Source organism: Rhea pennata, chromosome 2 (genome assembly GCF_028389875.1).
Source record: "Rhea pennata isolate bPtePen1 chromosome 2, bPtePen1.pri, whole genome shotgun sequence".
Lineage (NCBI taxonomy): Eukaryota > Metazoa > Chordata > Aves > Rheiformes > Rheidae > Rhea > Rhea pennata.
The window spans coordinates 139,572,045-139,590,709 of record NC_084664.1 but is presented as its reverse complement, the minus strand read 5'-3'; the positions used below and the strand labels follow the sequence as shown (position 1 = coordinate 139,590,709).

At 34.3% G+C, this 18,665-nt stretch overlaps 1 protein-coding gene across 13 annotated transcripts in view; it reads left to right on the top strand.

Annotated features, from left to right (window-relative positions):
• Nucleotides 1-18,665, top strand: part of VPS13B (vacuolar protein sorting 13 homolog B) — a 460,401-nt gene that overhangs the window by 204,161 nt on the left and 237,575 nt on the right. For 11 of the 13 annotated variants that reach the window (XM_062570474.1, XM_062570471.1, XM_062570468.1 and 8 more), the window contains one exon: nucleotides 10,696-10,843. In XM_062570474.1, the coding sequence (XP_062426458.1) occupies nucleotides 10,696-10,843 (148 nt within the window). Of the gene's footprint in view, nucleotides 1-10,695; nucleotides 10,844-12,180; nucleotides 12,235-18,665 lie in introns of those variants that run through there. The other 2 variants (XM_062570479.1, XM_062570467.1) reach the window with 2 other exon arrangements.

Genomic DNA, 18,665 nt, shown 5'->3' with positions numbered 1-18,665 from the left:
TGATTTTTAATGTATTGAATTTTTCTTCATTCTTGCATTGTAATTGGAGCAGGGAGATGCTTCCTGACATACCTCTTTGTTTTAAAAAGAGATTATTTATTTACTTTTACAGTACTGTTGTGTCTTTTCTAAAATTTATTGAGCCTGGTCATTTCAAATCCTCTTCATGTGAAAGTTGTTTCATAGCTATTGTGTATTTAATCAGCTGTTTCTCAACATTTTCTCTTTTGATTGCCTTTTAAAAAAATTCTTTTTACTGTGTGATTAGAAAAGCTTAGTACTTAGTGACTGTATTAGGAAATGCCTTTATCTACCATTTTGATCAAATGGCATTTGGCAAATCTTTAAATAGAATTTTGATTAAATAGTTATATTGTAATTTGTTTCCCTACGTTAGGCAGCCTCACATAAGTCTTTGAGATTGATTTCTAAATAAAACTACTCTCTCACATTTTTAATGTTATTAGCATTTAAAGTTGCATGGTCATTTGAAGTGTTTTTTAAATGTGAATTTAGAAACTTAACTATAGACATTGTGCTATTTTTACCATTAATGTAACTGCAATTATAGATTGCATAAAATAATAAAAATGACAATTTCTATGGTAGTACTGGAGATGCAACTTTATTTGAAAAGAAAACTATACCTGCATTAAAATATCATTTAAAAATACAGTTTTCTTTATATCTTAGTATATCTTTATATCTTTTCTTTATATCTTTATATCATACAATAGTACAAGAATCCTTAAAAGTTAAAGATTCTAGCAAAAATTATGTCCTTGTATGTTATTTATTCAAAAAGATTTAGTTTCATACCACAGATTGATGCATACAAGAAAAAAATGGTCTGTGTGATCTTCATAAATTTTCAACGTTTAATGAAACACATACAAAAAATCCAACTTTCAAGCAAGTTTTATTGTAAACGGGTTACTGATTTGATAAATCTTTTTCCTACCTCTACTGTGTCAGTCTTGTAATTGCAATAGGAAGAAAATAAATTGCTTTAAAGCCTAACTGAATGATTCAAAGATCTTAAATTTTAAGATCTTTTACATTTTAAGGCCTATTTAATATAGGTTTTTCTATCTCCTTTTGAATATCAAAATCGCAGCTTTTACATGTGTAGTCAGAAAATCTCTGGGTATGTTTGGTTCCATGTATCCATTCTATCAAGTAAATGTTATGAGAGCAGTAAATTAAAGTTAAGTAAATTGAGTTACTAATTTATGTGGGACTACCACTACAATTACATAAGCTTCTGATTGCATATAGGGTCACTACAGAGCAGAGCAGAGCTGAAGTTGTCTATACGTAGTTGTCTGTATGTCCTCATCTGCCTTTTCATACCTGAACTTACTCAGATTTGTTTGCCTTTTGACTATTACTCTGGGATGCTTTTATATAAAATGTTAATTGGCAGTATTACAACATTTACTGTATATCTTTACGGAAACACTCACTTTTATGTAATGTAGCTATGTTGGCATAGTTTTGTCTGGAAACATGAAAAGCCAGCAGTAAGCAGAAGTAAGCAGAAATGGGATAGCATAGAAGTAAACAAGTACTAAGAAAGAGGATTAATTGCAGTTTTGTGTTTGCCTTCTCTCTCAAAGCAGTAAATACATTTTTACAAAGCACATAAATTTTCATAAGCTAGATGATTTTTCCATAATACCATACTGCATCTTCTTAAAAATTTATGCAGCAAAGTCACAAAGAAATGTGACCTCACTTTGGCCTCACTGGGATTTTATTCAAGTGGAACAGAAAAGAAAAAAAAAAGCAATGAGAGAGGCTGCTCTATAAGGGATGAAGTCAGCCCAATGGGGACTACCTCTTCTCTATTATTATAAATAGTTTCTTGCTAAACCTACCCCTTTTGGCACCTTGCTTCCTCCAAGGTAATAATTGTAGAACTGGAATGATAGTTGAGGCCATTACTCGGTTTGGGTAGATCTTCCTCCCATGCACTTTCTCCCCTCCCTGTCCTGGCGTGGCCACTTGGTGCAGTTAGTTTATAAACTCTTCAACCTTGTTTATGTAGTAGCTAATACAGTAGGTCACATGTCTTGGTAGGTTCTTTGATGGCATCTGAAAAACATGATTAGTAATACAAGTGAATTTTTAAAGTCTAATTAAATGTAAACATCAAAAGGAGAGAGAAACTATTTAAATGAAATGACAAGTTTGGCACAATAATCGGTGAATATAAACAGATCATTAATGTATTTAAGCTAGAAGTAAGAGATTTTTAAATCCTGAGTCATAACAGTTCAGTTTTTTGCTCCTTCTAGTCTTGTGAGGAGGCAAATTTCTAATTAGTTCTGAGATGGAATTTTATATCTTTAGGAATGATATTATATTATATAACTGTTTGCAGGAGAAGGGAGTTGGATTTAATTTTTATCAAAGAAAAGGTTAGAATTTGGAAACGCATTTAATTAATGTGCAACCGTTGTAAGTTATGTTTCTCTAAGATGCGCAAGTTGCATCCTTAATTCTTGCTCACATTTACTTAAAACTAACATGGAAAAATGAAAGCAAATTTGGAAATAGGATCAGTCTCTTTTAAAGACTTCTGCATAATATTTGAAATACAGTGGACTGTTTGGAGCCAGATGCTTTCGATGAATGGCATTGCAGCGTATTACCTTTTTGTTATAAAGTGACTATGCATGCCAAAATGTGGCTGCTGTTACGTTTTTTAAAAATAATCTATGTGGTTGCTGTTGTGACTATGTGGGCAGTGCTCTGGGGTAAATGTGGGTGTAAATATAGGATTTTTTTCTATATCCATGCTAAATTTCAACATACATCTCTAAGTTTTCCATTGTTCTTTCTGAAGAATGGGAACAATGACAACCCTCCCGTCGAAAAATCTGCGAGACTGTCAGTGTTGGAATAAATCGGCCTACTGCTTCTGAGTTTCTCCCATGGCTGCTGTATAATACCGTTTTTGGGTCTCTTTGCTTTGTGGAAAATGGATGGACTTGTCCATCATCCTACTCTAACTAATGATGCTGAACATGGGCAGCGTAATCCCACACTAATGGGCATTATTGGATTTTTACTGTTGAAGAGTAGTGCTTCTTATAAAATGTATTTTGGCAAAAATGAAACAGCAGATTTATATATAAGCATGTACCAACACAAAACTAGTGCATGCTTTTGGTGGACTTATTTTAATGTGCTGTTTCAAGCTTTTGATCTTTTTAATTTTTCATAAATTATCATAGTAATATTAATAAACAAAAGTGTATCTACTGAAAGTTTCTGTTAGGAAAGTCTATTGTCTATCTGTACACAGTAAGGTGGAATGCGCGGCATGTTTCTTTAAAAGGTAGTATGGCACAGTGGATGCTGCTTAAGTTTATATGTATGTGTGTATATATATATATATATATATTTAATACGTATATACATACCTAAAATCTCTCTTGGAACAGAACTTGAAGCAGGCTCTTAGTTTTCTCGTGTGTGAAGTCAGTAAGATACATTTACTTAATACAGTAAGTTGTTCAAGATCTTGGTCAATAATAAATGTTGTGTACAGATAATGACAGCAGTAAGTTACCGATTGGAACAGAAGCTCATGGGTTTACTGGCTTGAAACCAGTGCATATTCCCACAGGCACCAAAATATTTTAGAGGGCTCCTCTCTGTCTCCCTCCTGCTCCTTTTAGTTTCTAAGCTCCAGTGAACTCAGGAAGTTAAGTTTAGTAATATTGCATAGTGTTCATATGTGTTTTTCAAAGCCTTTAAATATTAATTTCATATCTTAACAGCACTGAATAATGTATAAATGCAGAGAAAATGCAGTCCTTTAGTATCATAAAAGGGAAGAATTGATTGGTAACAGGGACAGGATGATGCAAGGAAAAGACATTTGTCATCATAATAGTATTTTCAGCTCATCATCAGCTGATGATCTTTCCAGATATTCAGTGCAACAAGTATTACATGCTGCTATGCCTAGAAAAAGACAAAGGAAATTAGTTCTGAGGAGTTAAAATTCTTACATATTCTGCACAATTGGCAGATGACCTTTCCAGTTTGGAGGGCTGTACAGCATATACAGTGTGCTATAATGGACAGCAGAAAGCTTTGCAGGCCTCTCTGCCTAGAGAATGACCCGAGACATGCGATGGGTGACACTGACAGCAACTGCTGGAACTGATTTTATTAAGTTATTTTCATTTACTCCACAATAAGAGCTGAAATAACTTAAATTTTGGAGCAGAGCAAGGAATAAACTATATAAATAATAATACTGTCACTTCTACAGTTCAAAATTGATTTTCAAAATCCTCCAATTTTGACCTGTCACCATGAGATATCTTAGAAACATGGTTTAATTCACACCTTCACAACATCGTGACTCTTAAGATATGCAAGTTGTTAGTTTAAAAAAGAAACAACCAACCAGACCTTGCTACTTTCATGCACATATTAAAAAGAGTGACTCTGATGTGGGATCTCAGTGGTAGTCCACTGTGTAATAGTGCTAACGGTTAATGGGTTGGTTCTCAGCTTTTTTAAAAAAAAAAAAAAAAAAAAAAAAAAAAAAAAAAGTTCTCAGTTATGTTCTCCTTTCATTCAAAACCTAAAGAATGGGCAAAAAACATCCTGGAGAAAGTCACTCAATGGTGAATTTTAGGTATTGATGGCTGGTGCACTCTAGTACTTCACAGCTCCTGTGAAATGGAAAGACTAAGGTCTAAGGATGTCATTGTTTCTTGAGGTTATATTTGACACATTTGGGTAAAATTTGAAGACATTTCATGACCTTTTGACTGCATGATTTCCACCACGTTTAATCAGAAAAGCCCACTCTTGGCTTTGAAAATACACCTCATAGTGACTCTTCATTTTAAGAAGTAACGCATCAACAAGAAATAGGACAAAAACGTAATTATTGTACTTTGTATACAGTCCTTGCGACTGCTCAGAAGGAAAATTAGCATGTACCACAATACATTGTAGTCCAGCCATCTGTTCCACATAAAATTCACATATTTTACATTATTTGGGTATTAAAAATAATCACATTTTTCATTCCTTGCATTTGTTATACTTTTCTGAAGTATGCTTTTGTTACCACCACTTTTTTAGTAACTAGTAGGAGAACCAAATTACTTCTCCACGAAGTAGGAGAAGCAAATTCAAAGGACATCTTCTGTATCCTATTTGATGAATCTATGCTAGATTTTCAACAGAATTTAAACTGGCAAAGAGATTTCAGAGTTGATTTTTCTTTTAAATATTCTTGTATGTATCAGCCAAAATTTGGTGCTGATTTTTTATACTTGATACGTATGGATTGTTTTGTAAAGCTAAGCTATACGTGTAGCAGAAGGAGATGTGCTAGTGTAATGTGTGTACCGGTTGCTTCCTCCCCACTTTTTAACAGGTTTTAAGTCAGCATATATGTAATATAGACTTACATAAGACCTTTGCCTTTCGTTTGGTTGAACGAAAGCCTTGCTGAATAGACGTGCTCCTTCGTGTTAAGGACTGTAAGTGAAAGTTCATATGAAAAACAATTTAGGAAAGATACAAAGAGGTTTAAACTATATAAAGAGAGTGATTTCCTCTACATGAACTGTGCACTGCATATTAACACTGCCTTTTCATCAAAAAGCAAAACAAACCTACATTTAGGATTTTGTTTCCAGTAATATAATATTATATTTTGAACATTTTTTGAAAAATAAAGTCAGATGAGGTTTTCTGTGTTTTTGTAAACCAGTAGTGTTTATGTCAAATACTTACTGTCTTATTAAAACCCTCATTTAGCATCGCATAGATAAATATTTAAAGAGGTTGATTTCTTTGGCAAGAAAACCCATTAGGTATGCTTTGATAGGAGAGAGTCAAGTATATGGTACTTCTTCAAGTGAAAATAGAAATGAATGCATGTAATCTTGTTTTTCTCAAATGCACATTAGTCTAAAGCCTCCACTAATTGTCAATATTTTGCTTATATTAATTATTTTAACTTTAATTTGTTTCATAAAAGAAAACTAATACTGACAAAAATGTGTTTGTGCACGTTATGTTTGTGTATGTATGGTAAAGTGAATGGATGCGTATTTCTGTCATTTTTTCTATATCTGTTCTGTATGCACATGTGTTATTGTCTAATTTGATGAACATTTCAATAATGGAATAAACCCCAAAAATGTTGCACAGGGGAAACATCCTTAGTTGTAACCAGGAACGACTATGGAAGAGACATTTTACTCTTCCATATTCACTGGGTTTTAAAGCACCAGAATGTAATACAATCTAGGTGATTCCCGAATCCAAATTTCTCTTTTTTTCATCAGAATCTATACTATGGAAAGTTGTCTTCCCAATTCAAAAACAAGAGTTCTTCATCAGCAGGGTGGGTAGATTAGAGAATTGGTCATAGGATAAACAATTCAATTTCATCCAGTTATATCTTTCAAATTTTCTTTTGAAATCTCCTCTTTTTTTCTGCCATTACCATAGGAATATTTATAACTGTGTTATAAAATCATCTTGCTTCTTTTTTATGTAAAGTTTGCTGTGAGCTGCAGTTATTATCAACCCTCAATCCTATTCTTGGGGTAATTCATCATTCAGAGGTCTGCACCAGAAGTGTCTCTGCAATGTTTGCCTGAGACTAGACTGTTTTATCACCGTGACTTGGTCAGTAGCCTTATGCAGAAGAAGTAATTCCACTTGTTTAGCCTGTGGGCTGAATCTTTGCATATTGCAAATGCTGGAGGCTTTTAGAGCCAAGCAGTGCTGATAATGAACGAATGACAAACACAAGAGTGAGCTGCTTTACCAAACGTCAGATTCTTCTGTGCTGTAGCAAGGTTGATTGCTGGGGGTAGAGCCTCTCTAGGTCCAGTTTTTCTACCTTCCTTTAGATCCAATTTTTCTGCCTTTTCCAGTTGTCTACCTTGGTAAATTGCCAGTATGGTCTTGATAAAACAAATTTGTTGCTGAGGTGGACATAATTATCATCTTGGTGTGCAAAGATTTCTCAGATTGTAACACATGTTGGTTTCGGATACTGCTTGCAGACTAAAAGCACTATGCTTGTCCCTGTGAAGATCTGTCACCTCCTGCCGAAAGGAACTCAGTTAAAAATCTGAAGGGTGTAGAAATGATATTACTGCTTATTTAAGGAGTTAGACCTGCATGAGAGGACTTAAACCTAATGCATTCTGCTTTTGGAGGCCCCTTGGAACTATTGACAGAAGGCTTTCAGCAGTTGATGAAAATGTGGGAGGGTTGACTAATGTATATTCATCAAATAAGTTTGGAAAGACTATAACTAATCAATATCTTGTCTTTTATACCAACAGGACATTTTTATGAGTTAAACTGAAATTGCTTCCCAAAGTAGTCATGGGATTTCAGTTGAGTGAGGAAATTCATTTTCCAGTATCAAGAAAGGTCCTTTCGTGAAAGAGGTTAGGCATGCCTGATAGTTGTGTTTGAGCTCTCTGAAGCAACTTAGGTGTGTGCTTATATTACTGATCTCAGACACCAAAACAATAAAATGTAATTCTGTAACCAAACAGTGATTCCATTCATATTAGAACTTGGTTCAAGGGGGACAAGACATACTTTCCTTCCTATTACAGCTCATTTGGGAAGAGCTTGGAGCATCTTGCAGCATAGCTAGATACTCTTCTCAGTAGCACATAAAGTGGTTGCGTGACAGTGATCTCTCGTGTTAACAAAACGTCATGTCTTGAACAGGGCTGCCATCTGTTCCCTCTCCAATGCCTTCAGTAATTCTACTTCTTACTTGCTGGTTGCAGTTGAGACTAATGCACACGTAGAAATCTGCCTGTGTGCATGCCACAGTTGTATGAGATGGCTGGTTTTGGTTTAATTTCAAAGATGACAACCCATGTGTGGGCTGAGGCTTCTGAATTGAATTCAACACTTCACAAACTAGTACCTCTCATTTTTTTTCCTTTGATTAAAAAAAAAGTTTGATTTCCTATCTTGCAATTTTCTTCAGCCTTTTATGTGTTATCGGTGAGGTGACTACTAGGCATCACTCACTCTGGGCGATGGTTGTTCATATTTTTATCACTTAAAAAAAGTGGTACTTTAATTATTAATGGCAGAACTGATAGTAATTTATATATTGTTGATTGTTCCCATATAAGTTGGTTAATATTTTCCAACAAAAGCCATATTATGACTGTTGTGAGAAATTTCCCTTTCTTTACAATATTCTTCAATATAAAAAGACCTCTTACAAGAGTTACTGTATTCCATAGGTGTTCCAGTAAGCGTTCCTTGTTTATCATCTTTATAATACTACCAATTAATGACCATCAGGCCTTCAGCCCAAGAAGATATTTTAAGCGTTAGTGGATATTGTTTATCTCTAGTTTTTTTGATTGTTGTGATAAATGCTTATGATAACGCTTGACTGCGATGTCTCTTTTCCCATCAGATTCATCTTCTCATACAGCTGTGTTGCTCTTGTCATCTGCTGTTTCCCAAGCCCACAGTTTCCTCATCAGTTTGTGGCTAAAACCCAAATCTTGATGATCCTTTTCCATCCATTTCAACGTTAATCTTTCATCTTCTGCATTCTTTTAACCAGAGATCTTTTGCCAAAAACCTGACAAGATTGTACTGGGCGTCATCAACAGCAACATCAGGCTTGATTTCAGTGAGCAAAGATGAAACAGCTGTTTCATTGTCCAGATCAGCACTCAAGCACTCAATATTTGGTCATAATTTTTTCCAGCTTTGCCTGGCTGTGATAGCCTTGATGTTCTTCCCTATATGACTAATGGTGTAACTTATTGTTATAAGAGGATGATCCATTTCTTCAGTGGTACAGAAGTAGATATTGTTTCTTCAGACAATATTTTCCATACTATCATTTTTTTCTTTTTTTTTTTTTTTTTTTACTGTCCTGTATTGCCTCTGATCAGTTTGGCAAGTCAATGGTCTTGCAGTGTCACATCTAAAATTGCCAAGTAATAGGTCACTATAGTGGGAAAGCTACAGGTGGCTTTGCCATATGAAAAGTTGTATCTGATAAACTGCTAGATTTTGGAAATAAGTGACGTAATATGTCTGACACGTTTACAAAACTTTACTTCAGTTTCTATATACATATGAGAAGTATTTTAATAGCATAAAACTTGTCTTTTCAAAGCTGATGGAATTTATCTATTATGATTGCTAGAGGACACCAAAGGGCATGTTACTGTCTTCCAGAATGTCTTTTGGGGACATACAGAGACAAAGCTGATGACTGTATATTCAAAGAGGAGGGATTAGAGTTCTGTTTGGTACTGGCATGTATATTTTCCCATTAACTGTACATATAGTAGTATATATAAGTGGATTGATTTCACTGGAATAGGATTAAATAGATGATTGTCTTTCTTATTTTAATTTATTTTTATAGTGGAAAATGGTAAAGGCGTTTGGAAGTCATTCTTCGTGAATTAAATGATTTTTTTTGTTTGTTTTGGGGTTTTGTATGTGCGCACATGTTGCACACTGCTTGATTCAGTGATCTGTTTTCCATTGGAGAAAATTAACAAGCACATTGCCCGCCTCACACGAATTTGTTTCCCACAGAGATTCCTAATGCAACGTGTGAGGTTTCTCATTACCCAGCTATATGGATTACATTTTCACTCCAATACCAACAAAATTTAATTACACAAGAATTTATTTAGATGCATGTCATCCTAATGGGTGATTTTCAGAAAAACTTCTGTCATCTTTAAATGATAACCCTGTGCAAAATCAACACTGGAAATACTGTCGCCTGTTGTCAACTGGGATACATCTACAGTTTAGCCTCAGCTAATGCTAGAACAAAAAATCAACAGTTGGCTCTGCGGCAAATTATTTTTTTTTAAGATTTTGTCCTTTCTAACTTGTGTTAGTAAAAAAGTAGCAACAAAACCAATAGATTGTGTTTATATGTGGACTTACACAGCTGCTTGTTTTTGCTAAACGTGGATTAATACTTTCCTGTGTTTTCTAGCCTTTAAAATATGGATGCAGTCCTTCAGGCTAGTTTTTAATGCCTTCACTTTTGTTAAACAGTATCATGTTTTGAATAGTTTCGGTGATTTTTATTGAGATGCTTAGGAGAAAAATACAATACAAACTTAGAAATGGTCAGAATCTAGCTACACACTTCTATTTTCTTTCAAAAATGAGACACAAATATAACTCTGTGAATAGCACCTTTTTTTTGAAGTTGAACTAATTGAGATGAATACATTTCTTTGCAAAACCTTGGAATCTCCATATCTGGCTAAAATTTTCATTTTTCATTGAACATCTAGACTATGATTTTGCTTTAATGATCATCCAGATTTATTCATACACATTTTGCTTGGCAAACAAGCATGGTATTTTAAGTTGATAAATTCCATTTCACTTTTCTGTAGTTTTAGAACATTTCCTTCAGGCTATCAGAAGCTAAAATAAAGAATTGTAAGTTTAAGGCTGAATATAGTGTTTCAGCTGTTTTGTGAAGAAGTTGTGAAAATTTGTTTTCATAATGTATGTGCTTTAATCACAGTTTCAAGTTGTCTTCTAGAAATTTCAAAAGAAACAATTTAAGATAAGTTTCTGGTGATGTAATAATTCTTTCATATGTATTTTTGGGGGGTTTTGAGTTTTTCACAAGGCACTTCTTTTTATTAGCAGTCTGTAGGAGCTGTTCCTCTTGGCATGTCAGTAACTCGAAAAAAAGAAGATGAAGCATCAGTTGGAAGTGCACCTTTGGCAAGGCAGCAGTCGAATCAAGCCTCTGAGTATGCCAGCAGTCCTGTCAAAACAAAAACAGTAACAGGTATGGTCACTTTTTAATTGAATCTAGCCATTCTGCCTCTTTAGCCTCTCTCAGTAACATGCATGTACAGTTGAACAGTATCAGTTCTGCAAATACTATGGAACAACTTTCAGATTTAAGCAAATATTTTCTTGGAAAAATACAATTTCTTTAATTAAAAATCATCAGACCTCTATTTTTAAGACACATTTTTAGTTTTCATCTCAGCTTTATTTTTGATACTATTTGATACCGGACAAAGGAGATGGGTTTTCAGTAGTACATCAGCAATTTGTCTTGGTGTTTAATATTTTAGTCCAGAATTTTTTCTGACTTTAGGCACTGTGAGTAATCCGCTTCATCTCAGTCAGATTATTCACATTGCTTAAAGTCTGGCATGGGTGCAAGTCATTCAGAGCTAAGATTCGTGCATAAACATTCACAGTTTTCAAAATCAGTTTCTCATAGAAAATTTATTTGTTTACATTTCTGTTTCTGGAGTTTAAGCAATTCTTAAATTTAGGAGTATTCTCTGGCCATTTATGAGTGCTAAAGTTAAATTTTGTTATTACTAATCGAGATGATATGGTATTCTGGGATTTTCTAGGCTATTTAATCATATAGTACTGTCTGCAAGTAGTGTAGTAGGACATCATCCAGCAAACATGACTATCCAGCTGAGACTTTTAGTAATCCTTCTGAAATACACTGAACAAATTTTCTTTTCCTTTGCATTGATGTTTATTTCCTGAAGTACTTCAAGATGTTGTCTGCTGAAATTGAGATTAGCATCTTATCCACTAGTGGTAGAGTTTAATTGGTATTTTGAGACAGAAAGAGATATGAACAGAAAATCAGTTTGCTGAATACTATGTGGGGTCTGATATTGTCATATGTCAAAAAATAAGAGAAAAAAATTTTTGAAATTCGCCTATTTCATTTATGAATATCCTTTGTCTTATCTGGAATTGTTACAAAATGAATATATTAAGTATATTCTTCTGTTATTAATTATACTTAGTATCTCTAGTTCTGTTCTGCCAACATCATAAACAATATACTTTACTTGCAAACATTTATTTCCTTCTGTGGTTAAGTATACCCATCCCTGTCAACAAAGCACAAAGGTATAACTCACTAGAGAAACTTTTGTGTTTTTTAATGTTTTACTGTAAAAAATAGGGTTAAAAGTGTGTTTTGTAAATGGTTTTTGTGCAGAGACAAATACAAGGGAAGGAGAAGAGGCAGCAAATCTACTTTTTGTTTAGTTTTTTAAAAAACTAAATCATAAAGATTTTTTTTTTCTTTTCTCTCTCTCTCTCTCTTTTTTTTTTTTTTTTTTTTTTTTCTGAGTAAAGCCTAATCGTAGAGGAGCTTTGAAAATTTCAATTACCAAACTTCTCTGTTGACTCAGGGGAAAAGGGGAGTTCTTTGCTTTTTGGAATTACCTGAGCGTGTTTCCTAATAATATACAGAGGTATAGTCAGTCATTATATTAATGTTAAAATTCTTTCTTTTAACTGATTATGAAGCCAAAGTTGGTTAAAATAATGTCACAACATATCTGAGATTGATTAATGTGAACTTTTGAGGTATGGTCCGTGAATGCCATTTGATTAATTAAATACCTCTTGTTTAAAATTTATGTAGAGTGGAACAGTTATATGAATGAATGCATTTACACTTAATACAATAAAAATGAATTTTTTTAGGAAACACCTTTGTAAATACATAATGTTGATCATTGACCAGAAGTAGCGATTGTAAAAGTCACCATTATCTTTTCCTTTAAGTCTTTCTTGAATACTGTTTCTACTGCAATGCCCTTAAGAAATCAGCCTGTTAAGAGTGTTATCATTTTTCTTATATGCATGTACAAGAGACAAAATGTCAAAGTAAAAATAATGAATATATAGCTTTTACATTTTAAGCATTTAATAAACCTTTACATTTTAATAGAAATACATAAAGGTATATGTGTCTTGCATTTTTTCATCCCACTCATTAATTACATAGCTAGTTGTATTTTAATTTTTTGAGTGCAAGAATCAATGTGTTTGTCCCGAACCTAACAAAATGATACAACAATTTATGATTAGGGCAGCAACTTTTTATGAATTCTAGATGGTAAACTCTGTGAATATTCTCATTGTATTCCCTCATGCTTACCTCCTTTATTTTACAAAGGGGAAGGAGGAATTTATGTAGAGTCAAGTGCAAAGCTATTGGTTGAGATTTCAGGAGAAAAGAGTATTTGAGCACAAGAAAAAATGATGTGATTAAAGTCAATGCACAGAAAAAGGAGGTGAGGCAAAGGAACATTTTGCTGTGAAAGGTAAAAGCAAAGAAACAGTGATAAAGAATTACTGTCAGTTTTTCATCAGTAAATTTTCGGATGCTATTGTTTAATCTTTCTTAAGGCTTGTATTACAAAATTGATGCTAAGATTGACTTTTTATAACTGACTCAGATTTTCCGATCTTGAGTTCTGATTATCAGATTTGAATTCTGAATTGCACCTGTGTAAACATATATTAATCCTTAACAGCTACTTGTAAGTACAGGTGCTATAATAGTGTGTGCTAATTACCAACTTACAAAAGTATGTTTATAGTTTACGAAGTAGCTTTGGTGTTGAGTTTTGAAAGTTAGTATCCCAGTCTGATTCCTTTCCAGCTTGGTGGCCAGTTTTGATCTTCAGCCTTTATTTTTCTTCCCTTTGAGGATTAGCTTTCCTACAGTAATGGTCAAACAAAAATTATCTAGTAAAGGAATACGGTTGCTCAAAATTCTGGTTCGCTTACTACCACTATTTTTTACTTTATTTCTTTCCTTTTAATTTCACCTACTTTGTGTCCAAGTTTTCTTTCATCTTCTGTCTCATCTTTTTAAAAATAGGAGTAAAAATCACACTAATTATAGGTTTAAGACTTTATTATAAGCACCAGCCCAGTGCTAGAGAAGCGTTCTAGATAAAAAGGCACTAACAACTGTAAGCCTTGTATCTTTTCACCATCAAGGCTTGGTATGGATACCTTAACTTCTCTGAAAGCTGAGATTCCTGCACTGATAGCAAGCATGTATGCATAGTCTTTGCAGAGTGAAAGAAAAGGTTATCATTTTATATCTTAAAATCACAGTGCTCAGGTAAGGATTTTGAATTTATCCTTTTCAACTCCCCTGTGGTTTTAGGAGCTACTCCCTTGAGAACTGCAAGAAACAGCTCCCCGTATTAAATGAAAGCAGTTTGGAATCACAGCTGTCGAATGATTTAAAACATTGATCTTTTGTTCAGTTTATTAGTTAGTTAATGGCTGCTGAGACCATGCCAAAAATGAAGCATGGGAAAAGAGCAAAACTGCTATTTATATGGTATCTATCTGCAAATAAATGAAAATCCAAAGTTTCTGCTCAAAGTCTGGTTATTTATAAATCTCCTTAACCACAGTGTGTTCAGTACCAGAGTAAGATAAGAGAATATGTGGTTTAAATTTTGTATGATACGGCCATGGACAAATTAAATGATATGGGAAAGGAGAGGTCTGGCTCTTTCCTTTGTTAAGGATCACCTTATTAAAGGCTTTGACCCCCTTCGGTATCCGGTCTTCTCTCCTTTGAGGACCCTTTTATTCAGCTCTTCCTCTTTCCTACACAGAAACATTACCGAAAAGATAGGAAAAATTGAAGTATTTACCTCAATCCCATCGTCTACCTGCTTCTTCTGCTCCTTTACTCAGGTTCAAGAGTTCTCTGTATTGCCTCAGCGAAGAATGATTAACAGACTTATAGACAGGCAAGGAAGCATAGCTCTCAGGACTGGATACTGGCAAAATAACCATTTTAATGTATGTACGATATGTGTAACATACCTATACAGGCAACTAGCAAATTTTTGATATATTGTTCTGTGGAACTGTTGTTCTTAAGGAAATATAATTTAAATGATTTAAAGTTTCAGAAGTGCTAAGTCACACCTAGCTTAATACTGATTTGTATCTCAAGTAGATGGATGGTGTTGTCATAGCAAGAAAGTTCAAAGCGCAGTCCAGTATGGCCTTTATATTCTCTCTCCTGTACAAATCACCAGCTTAGCTTTTTTCGCAGAACTTGTAGAAATGTCAAGACACCAATCTTGTCAAATTTGATTTCCACTGATCAGTAAAGTCAAAAGGAATTAGAGAACGACGAGCAAATTAATGCATGCATATGGGTAGAGCGTAAGATTGCGTAAGCCTTATTTCCTTAGGAAACCTGCTGAAAAGACACCAAATTCCTAACACTTAATAACATAGACATAATAACATGTTGATAGGAATCCGAGTACTGTGTATTGCTTACCTAATAACGAGTTGATCTGTTCGTATCTAGTGAGCAGGAACCAGCAGCCCAGGAGGAGCCCAGCACCTTTAGGCCAGCTTTCCCAGTCGTTGCAGGAGATCAGCAAAGCTGGCCCCAGCCTGGAGAGGCATCAGCCAAATCTTTACTGCAGTGGTCTAAGAGTAGTTATTTCAGATATTCCAGTCTTAATACATTACAACATAGTAAGCGTATGTTACATTTGATAGCTGTTATTAAAAGGAAGAAACGATTCAGTAATTTTGTCTTGCTGCAGAGTAATAGAAGTCAGCGTTCAGGACAGTCTTGTGCTCTCTGGAATTTCCTAGGCAGCCGACTCCTCAGCCAGGCTGATTCTGTCGTACTGGTATTAACTGAAGTTTCATCTTAAGCTAATGAACGTTCTGTTCGCTACAGTGTGGCAGGACTTGGTAAAACTGAATGCAGTTCCTGAGGGGTTTTTCCTAAAATACAGTCAGAATGTGGAACTAGATTCCTACTGAAACTGAACTCTTGGAATGCAGAAAACTGGCAACTGTGAGAGGAGTCTGGCTTGTGAGAAATCAATGGATTATCTGAAGTATTTGAATTAGCAGAGCTCTCTTTCTGCTCAATGAACTGAATGATTATCGTTTATTCATGCCTGCCATGAAATGTATGACTGATACATTGAGGAAGATGAATAAAATTAAATAGACACTAAATAGGCAAAGTAAAATATAGGAATTTAAATCTGAGGCACATTTACCCTAGGGTGCCTGAAAGTACTATGATTATTTCATTTTTATAAATGGATTTTAGTTCTTGGAGGGATTATTTAAAAACAAAGTCTCTGGACTCAGATGGTTTATAGTAACTTCTAAATATCTGGACAGTTAGGTGCCTAGAAGTTAACTATTTTGAGAAATAGATATTGTGAGTTTCCTTAGCTAGTAAAATGCTTGAACTTTGTTGTATGACACCATCGTTTCTTCATTTCAGTCTGCAGGATTTAAGAACATTAGGACTACAAAGCCAATATAATGTATCAGCTACGATTTCAGCATGGAGGAACTCAAAGTTGACAGAGAAAGAACAGGTTTTGATTATATTCAAAAGACTAAGGAACTTTAAGTGTATTTCTAAAATGTTTTGAAAATCAGGCAGAATTACTGCTGTCTTTATCAGAGAAGTTCTTGCAAGCACAAAGTTCTTGCTTTGTAATACACTGTAAGTTGTTTGAAATGGTAACAACATGAAGAGGCATGGACTAGACACAAACACTCATAAAACTAATTTTGATAATTACTAGTATAATAGGTCAGTATTGCCAGTGAAAATACGCACTAAACTAGAACAGTGCGTGAGTGATGCATGAGGATGCATCAGTTCCTTTTCTCTCTATTGTTCCTACCTGCAACATCCATAATTACAACTAAATATATTTTCTGAGCCATTTTTATTGTTTATTTTGAGGTAGCTGATTTTTTCTTCCATTTCTAGATTGACCTTAGTAGTTTTTTTCATTGATATTTTGTTTTGTTTTGTTTTTTTCTTAAGAGCTTAGGAAACTGCTATGTCTGTTAAACAACACCAGTACTTATGTAGTCACAATTCAGCATTTATTCATTATGCATAATTTTTAATACGGGTCCTGCTAGCTGTTGACTAGAACTGGAATCAGGAATAATGGAGAATACCCCTCTAAGAGCAAATGAGATAGAAGGTTAAAGACTACTATGAATTTGTACAATAAAGCTTCAGTCCTGTTTTATTTTTGTTGCACAGAACTAAATAGGTTGCCAGAATCAGTGCAGCAATCATTTCAGAGATGTAAAGTGGGGAATTGCTGACCGTAGCCGTGCCCTAGTTATCCCCCTTTTCCACATGGGAAGAACCTTTCTGCTTGCACAGCCACATTAATATGACATTTATCTTCATATACTCACATACATTTACTCTAGAGAAAGGCATATCGGGTTAAAAGTCAAAAGCTTCTGTATTTTAACACTTACTCTACTGCTAACTCAGTGAATGACCTTTCTAATTGAGTCACTACACCTCGGCTAGCATTTCTCTGGATATAAGTACTTGCTTTGGCTAGTTGTCAGGGATTGTGTGGCTCAATTATGATCTTGCCTGATATAAGTAATAAAAAATGCTCGAAGTCCAGTAGAGAAATTACTTATGCAAAGACTGTTCAGTATGCTGGCAAATGTACTGCATTTTTATTTTATAAAGTTAAATAGACTTATTGATGTTAAGATATTTAAGTTCAACTTTTCTCCTCAAACATCCCAATGAAGAAAAATGCAAAGCAACCTTTTTTCACATACAGCTCGTCATGTTCTTTCCTCAAATAAATCTCAGCTATATGAGTAAGTCAAATACAGTCATCCAGCAATAGAGTATAGGGAGTAGCTTCTTGTATGATAAAACAAAAATAAAATGTGAATACTTCTGAAGCAGTTCTGACACTCGATACTTAGAGCTCAGAAAACATGAGTAAATAAAGCAGTGAGCCTCATCTAATGGTTACAGTGAGCCAGTTCTTGGATGAACTTTTGTTCTAAAATGACAACTATAGGAAAAATTAGTGAGTTAAGATAGGAAGCATTTTCAGCAAGATATTCCCCTGTGTTTTTACAATTTCTTGTATATACATATATTGTACTAAAATTAAATCATGGAACAAAATTATCACAAGTAGACTTGCTAAAAATACATTGTATTGACAACAGAATTTGTTTCTTTGCCTGTCATATATATAAATACGTGAATCATTTATAATGACAGCTACCCCCCCTCCCCAAACGCACACATACGTGCACACACATATATGTTTGGTTCTGTTGCATTGTAAATATAAAAAGTATGTAAACCCACAAGGGAAAGTGGGGTAGGAACCTAAGAATAAACAAATTTTTATTTAACAAGCCTCAGTGAGATTTTGCTTTTGCCCAATATTATACATAGAAACTGCTGGCTGATAGAAAAGGGCAAGCCAATAAGCTTTAAGGAGACTTTTTTTAACAATTAATCTTCTACAAAAAAATCTGTAGCCCGTTTAGATTTTCATCTTTTTTTCAGAGTTGTTTGAAGTTTTAATTTTCTCCTTCACTGCTTTTTAATCTCATTTCTAATCCCTCAGACCTCTTAATCAGTTCCTCAATGGCTTACATTTGTAGGAAACGCCTTGGTATTTTGGGGGGGTTTTCCTAATAAAAAGACACATCTAATGCATAAAAAGAGTGTATATTAAGAAACCCTAATGAGTTCTTTGACATTGTAGAGACTATTTCTGATTTTACTGGAGGAAGAATTTTTCCGGAAAGAGCTGAATAGTCACAGTGTGCTTTTCCTTTGATTTCTTTTTTATTTTAAATGCTATTACTGCTCATGTGTTTTGCTGTCATGCCCTCTTAGTATCTATGATTAGTTTGCAACAGCATTTTTCTCAGCTTAACTAAATTCTGCTGCGAGAGCCCCGCGGGCAGGTGATGTGCTGTGGGAAGGGAGGCATGCCCAC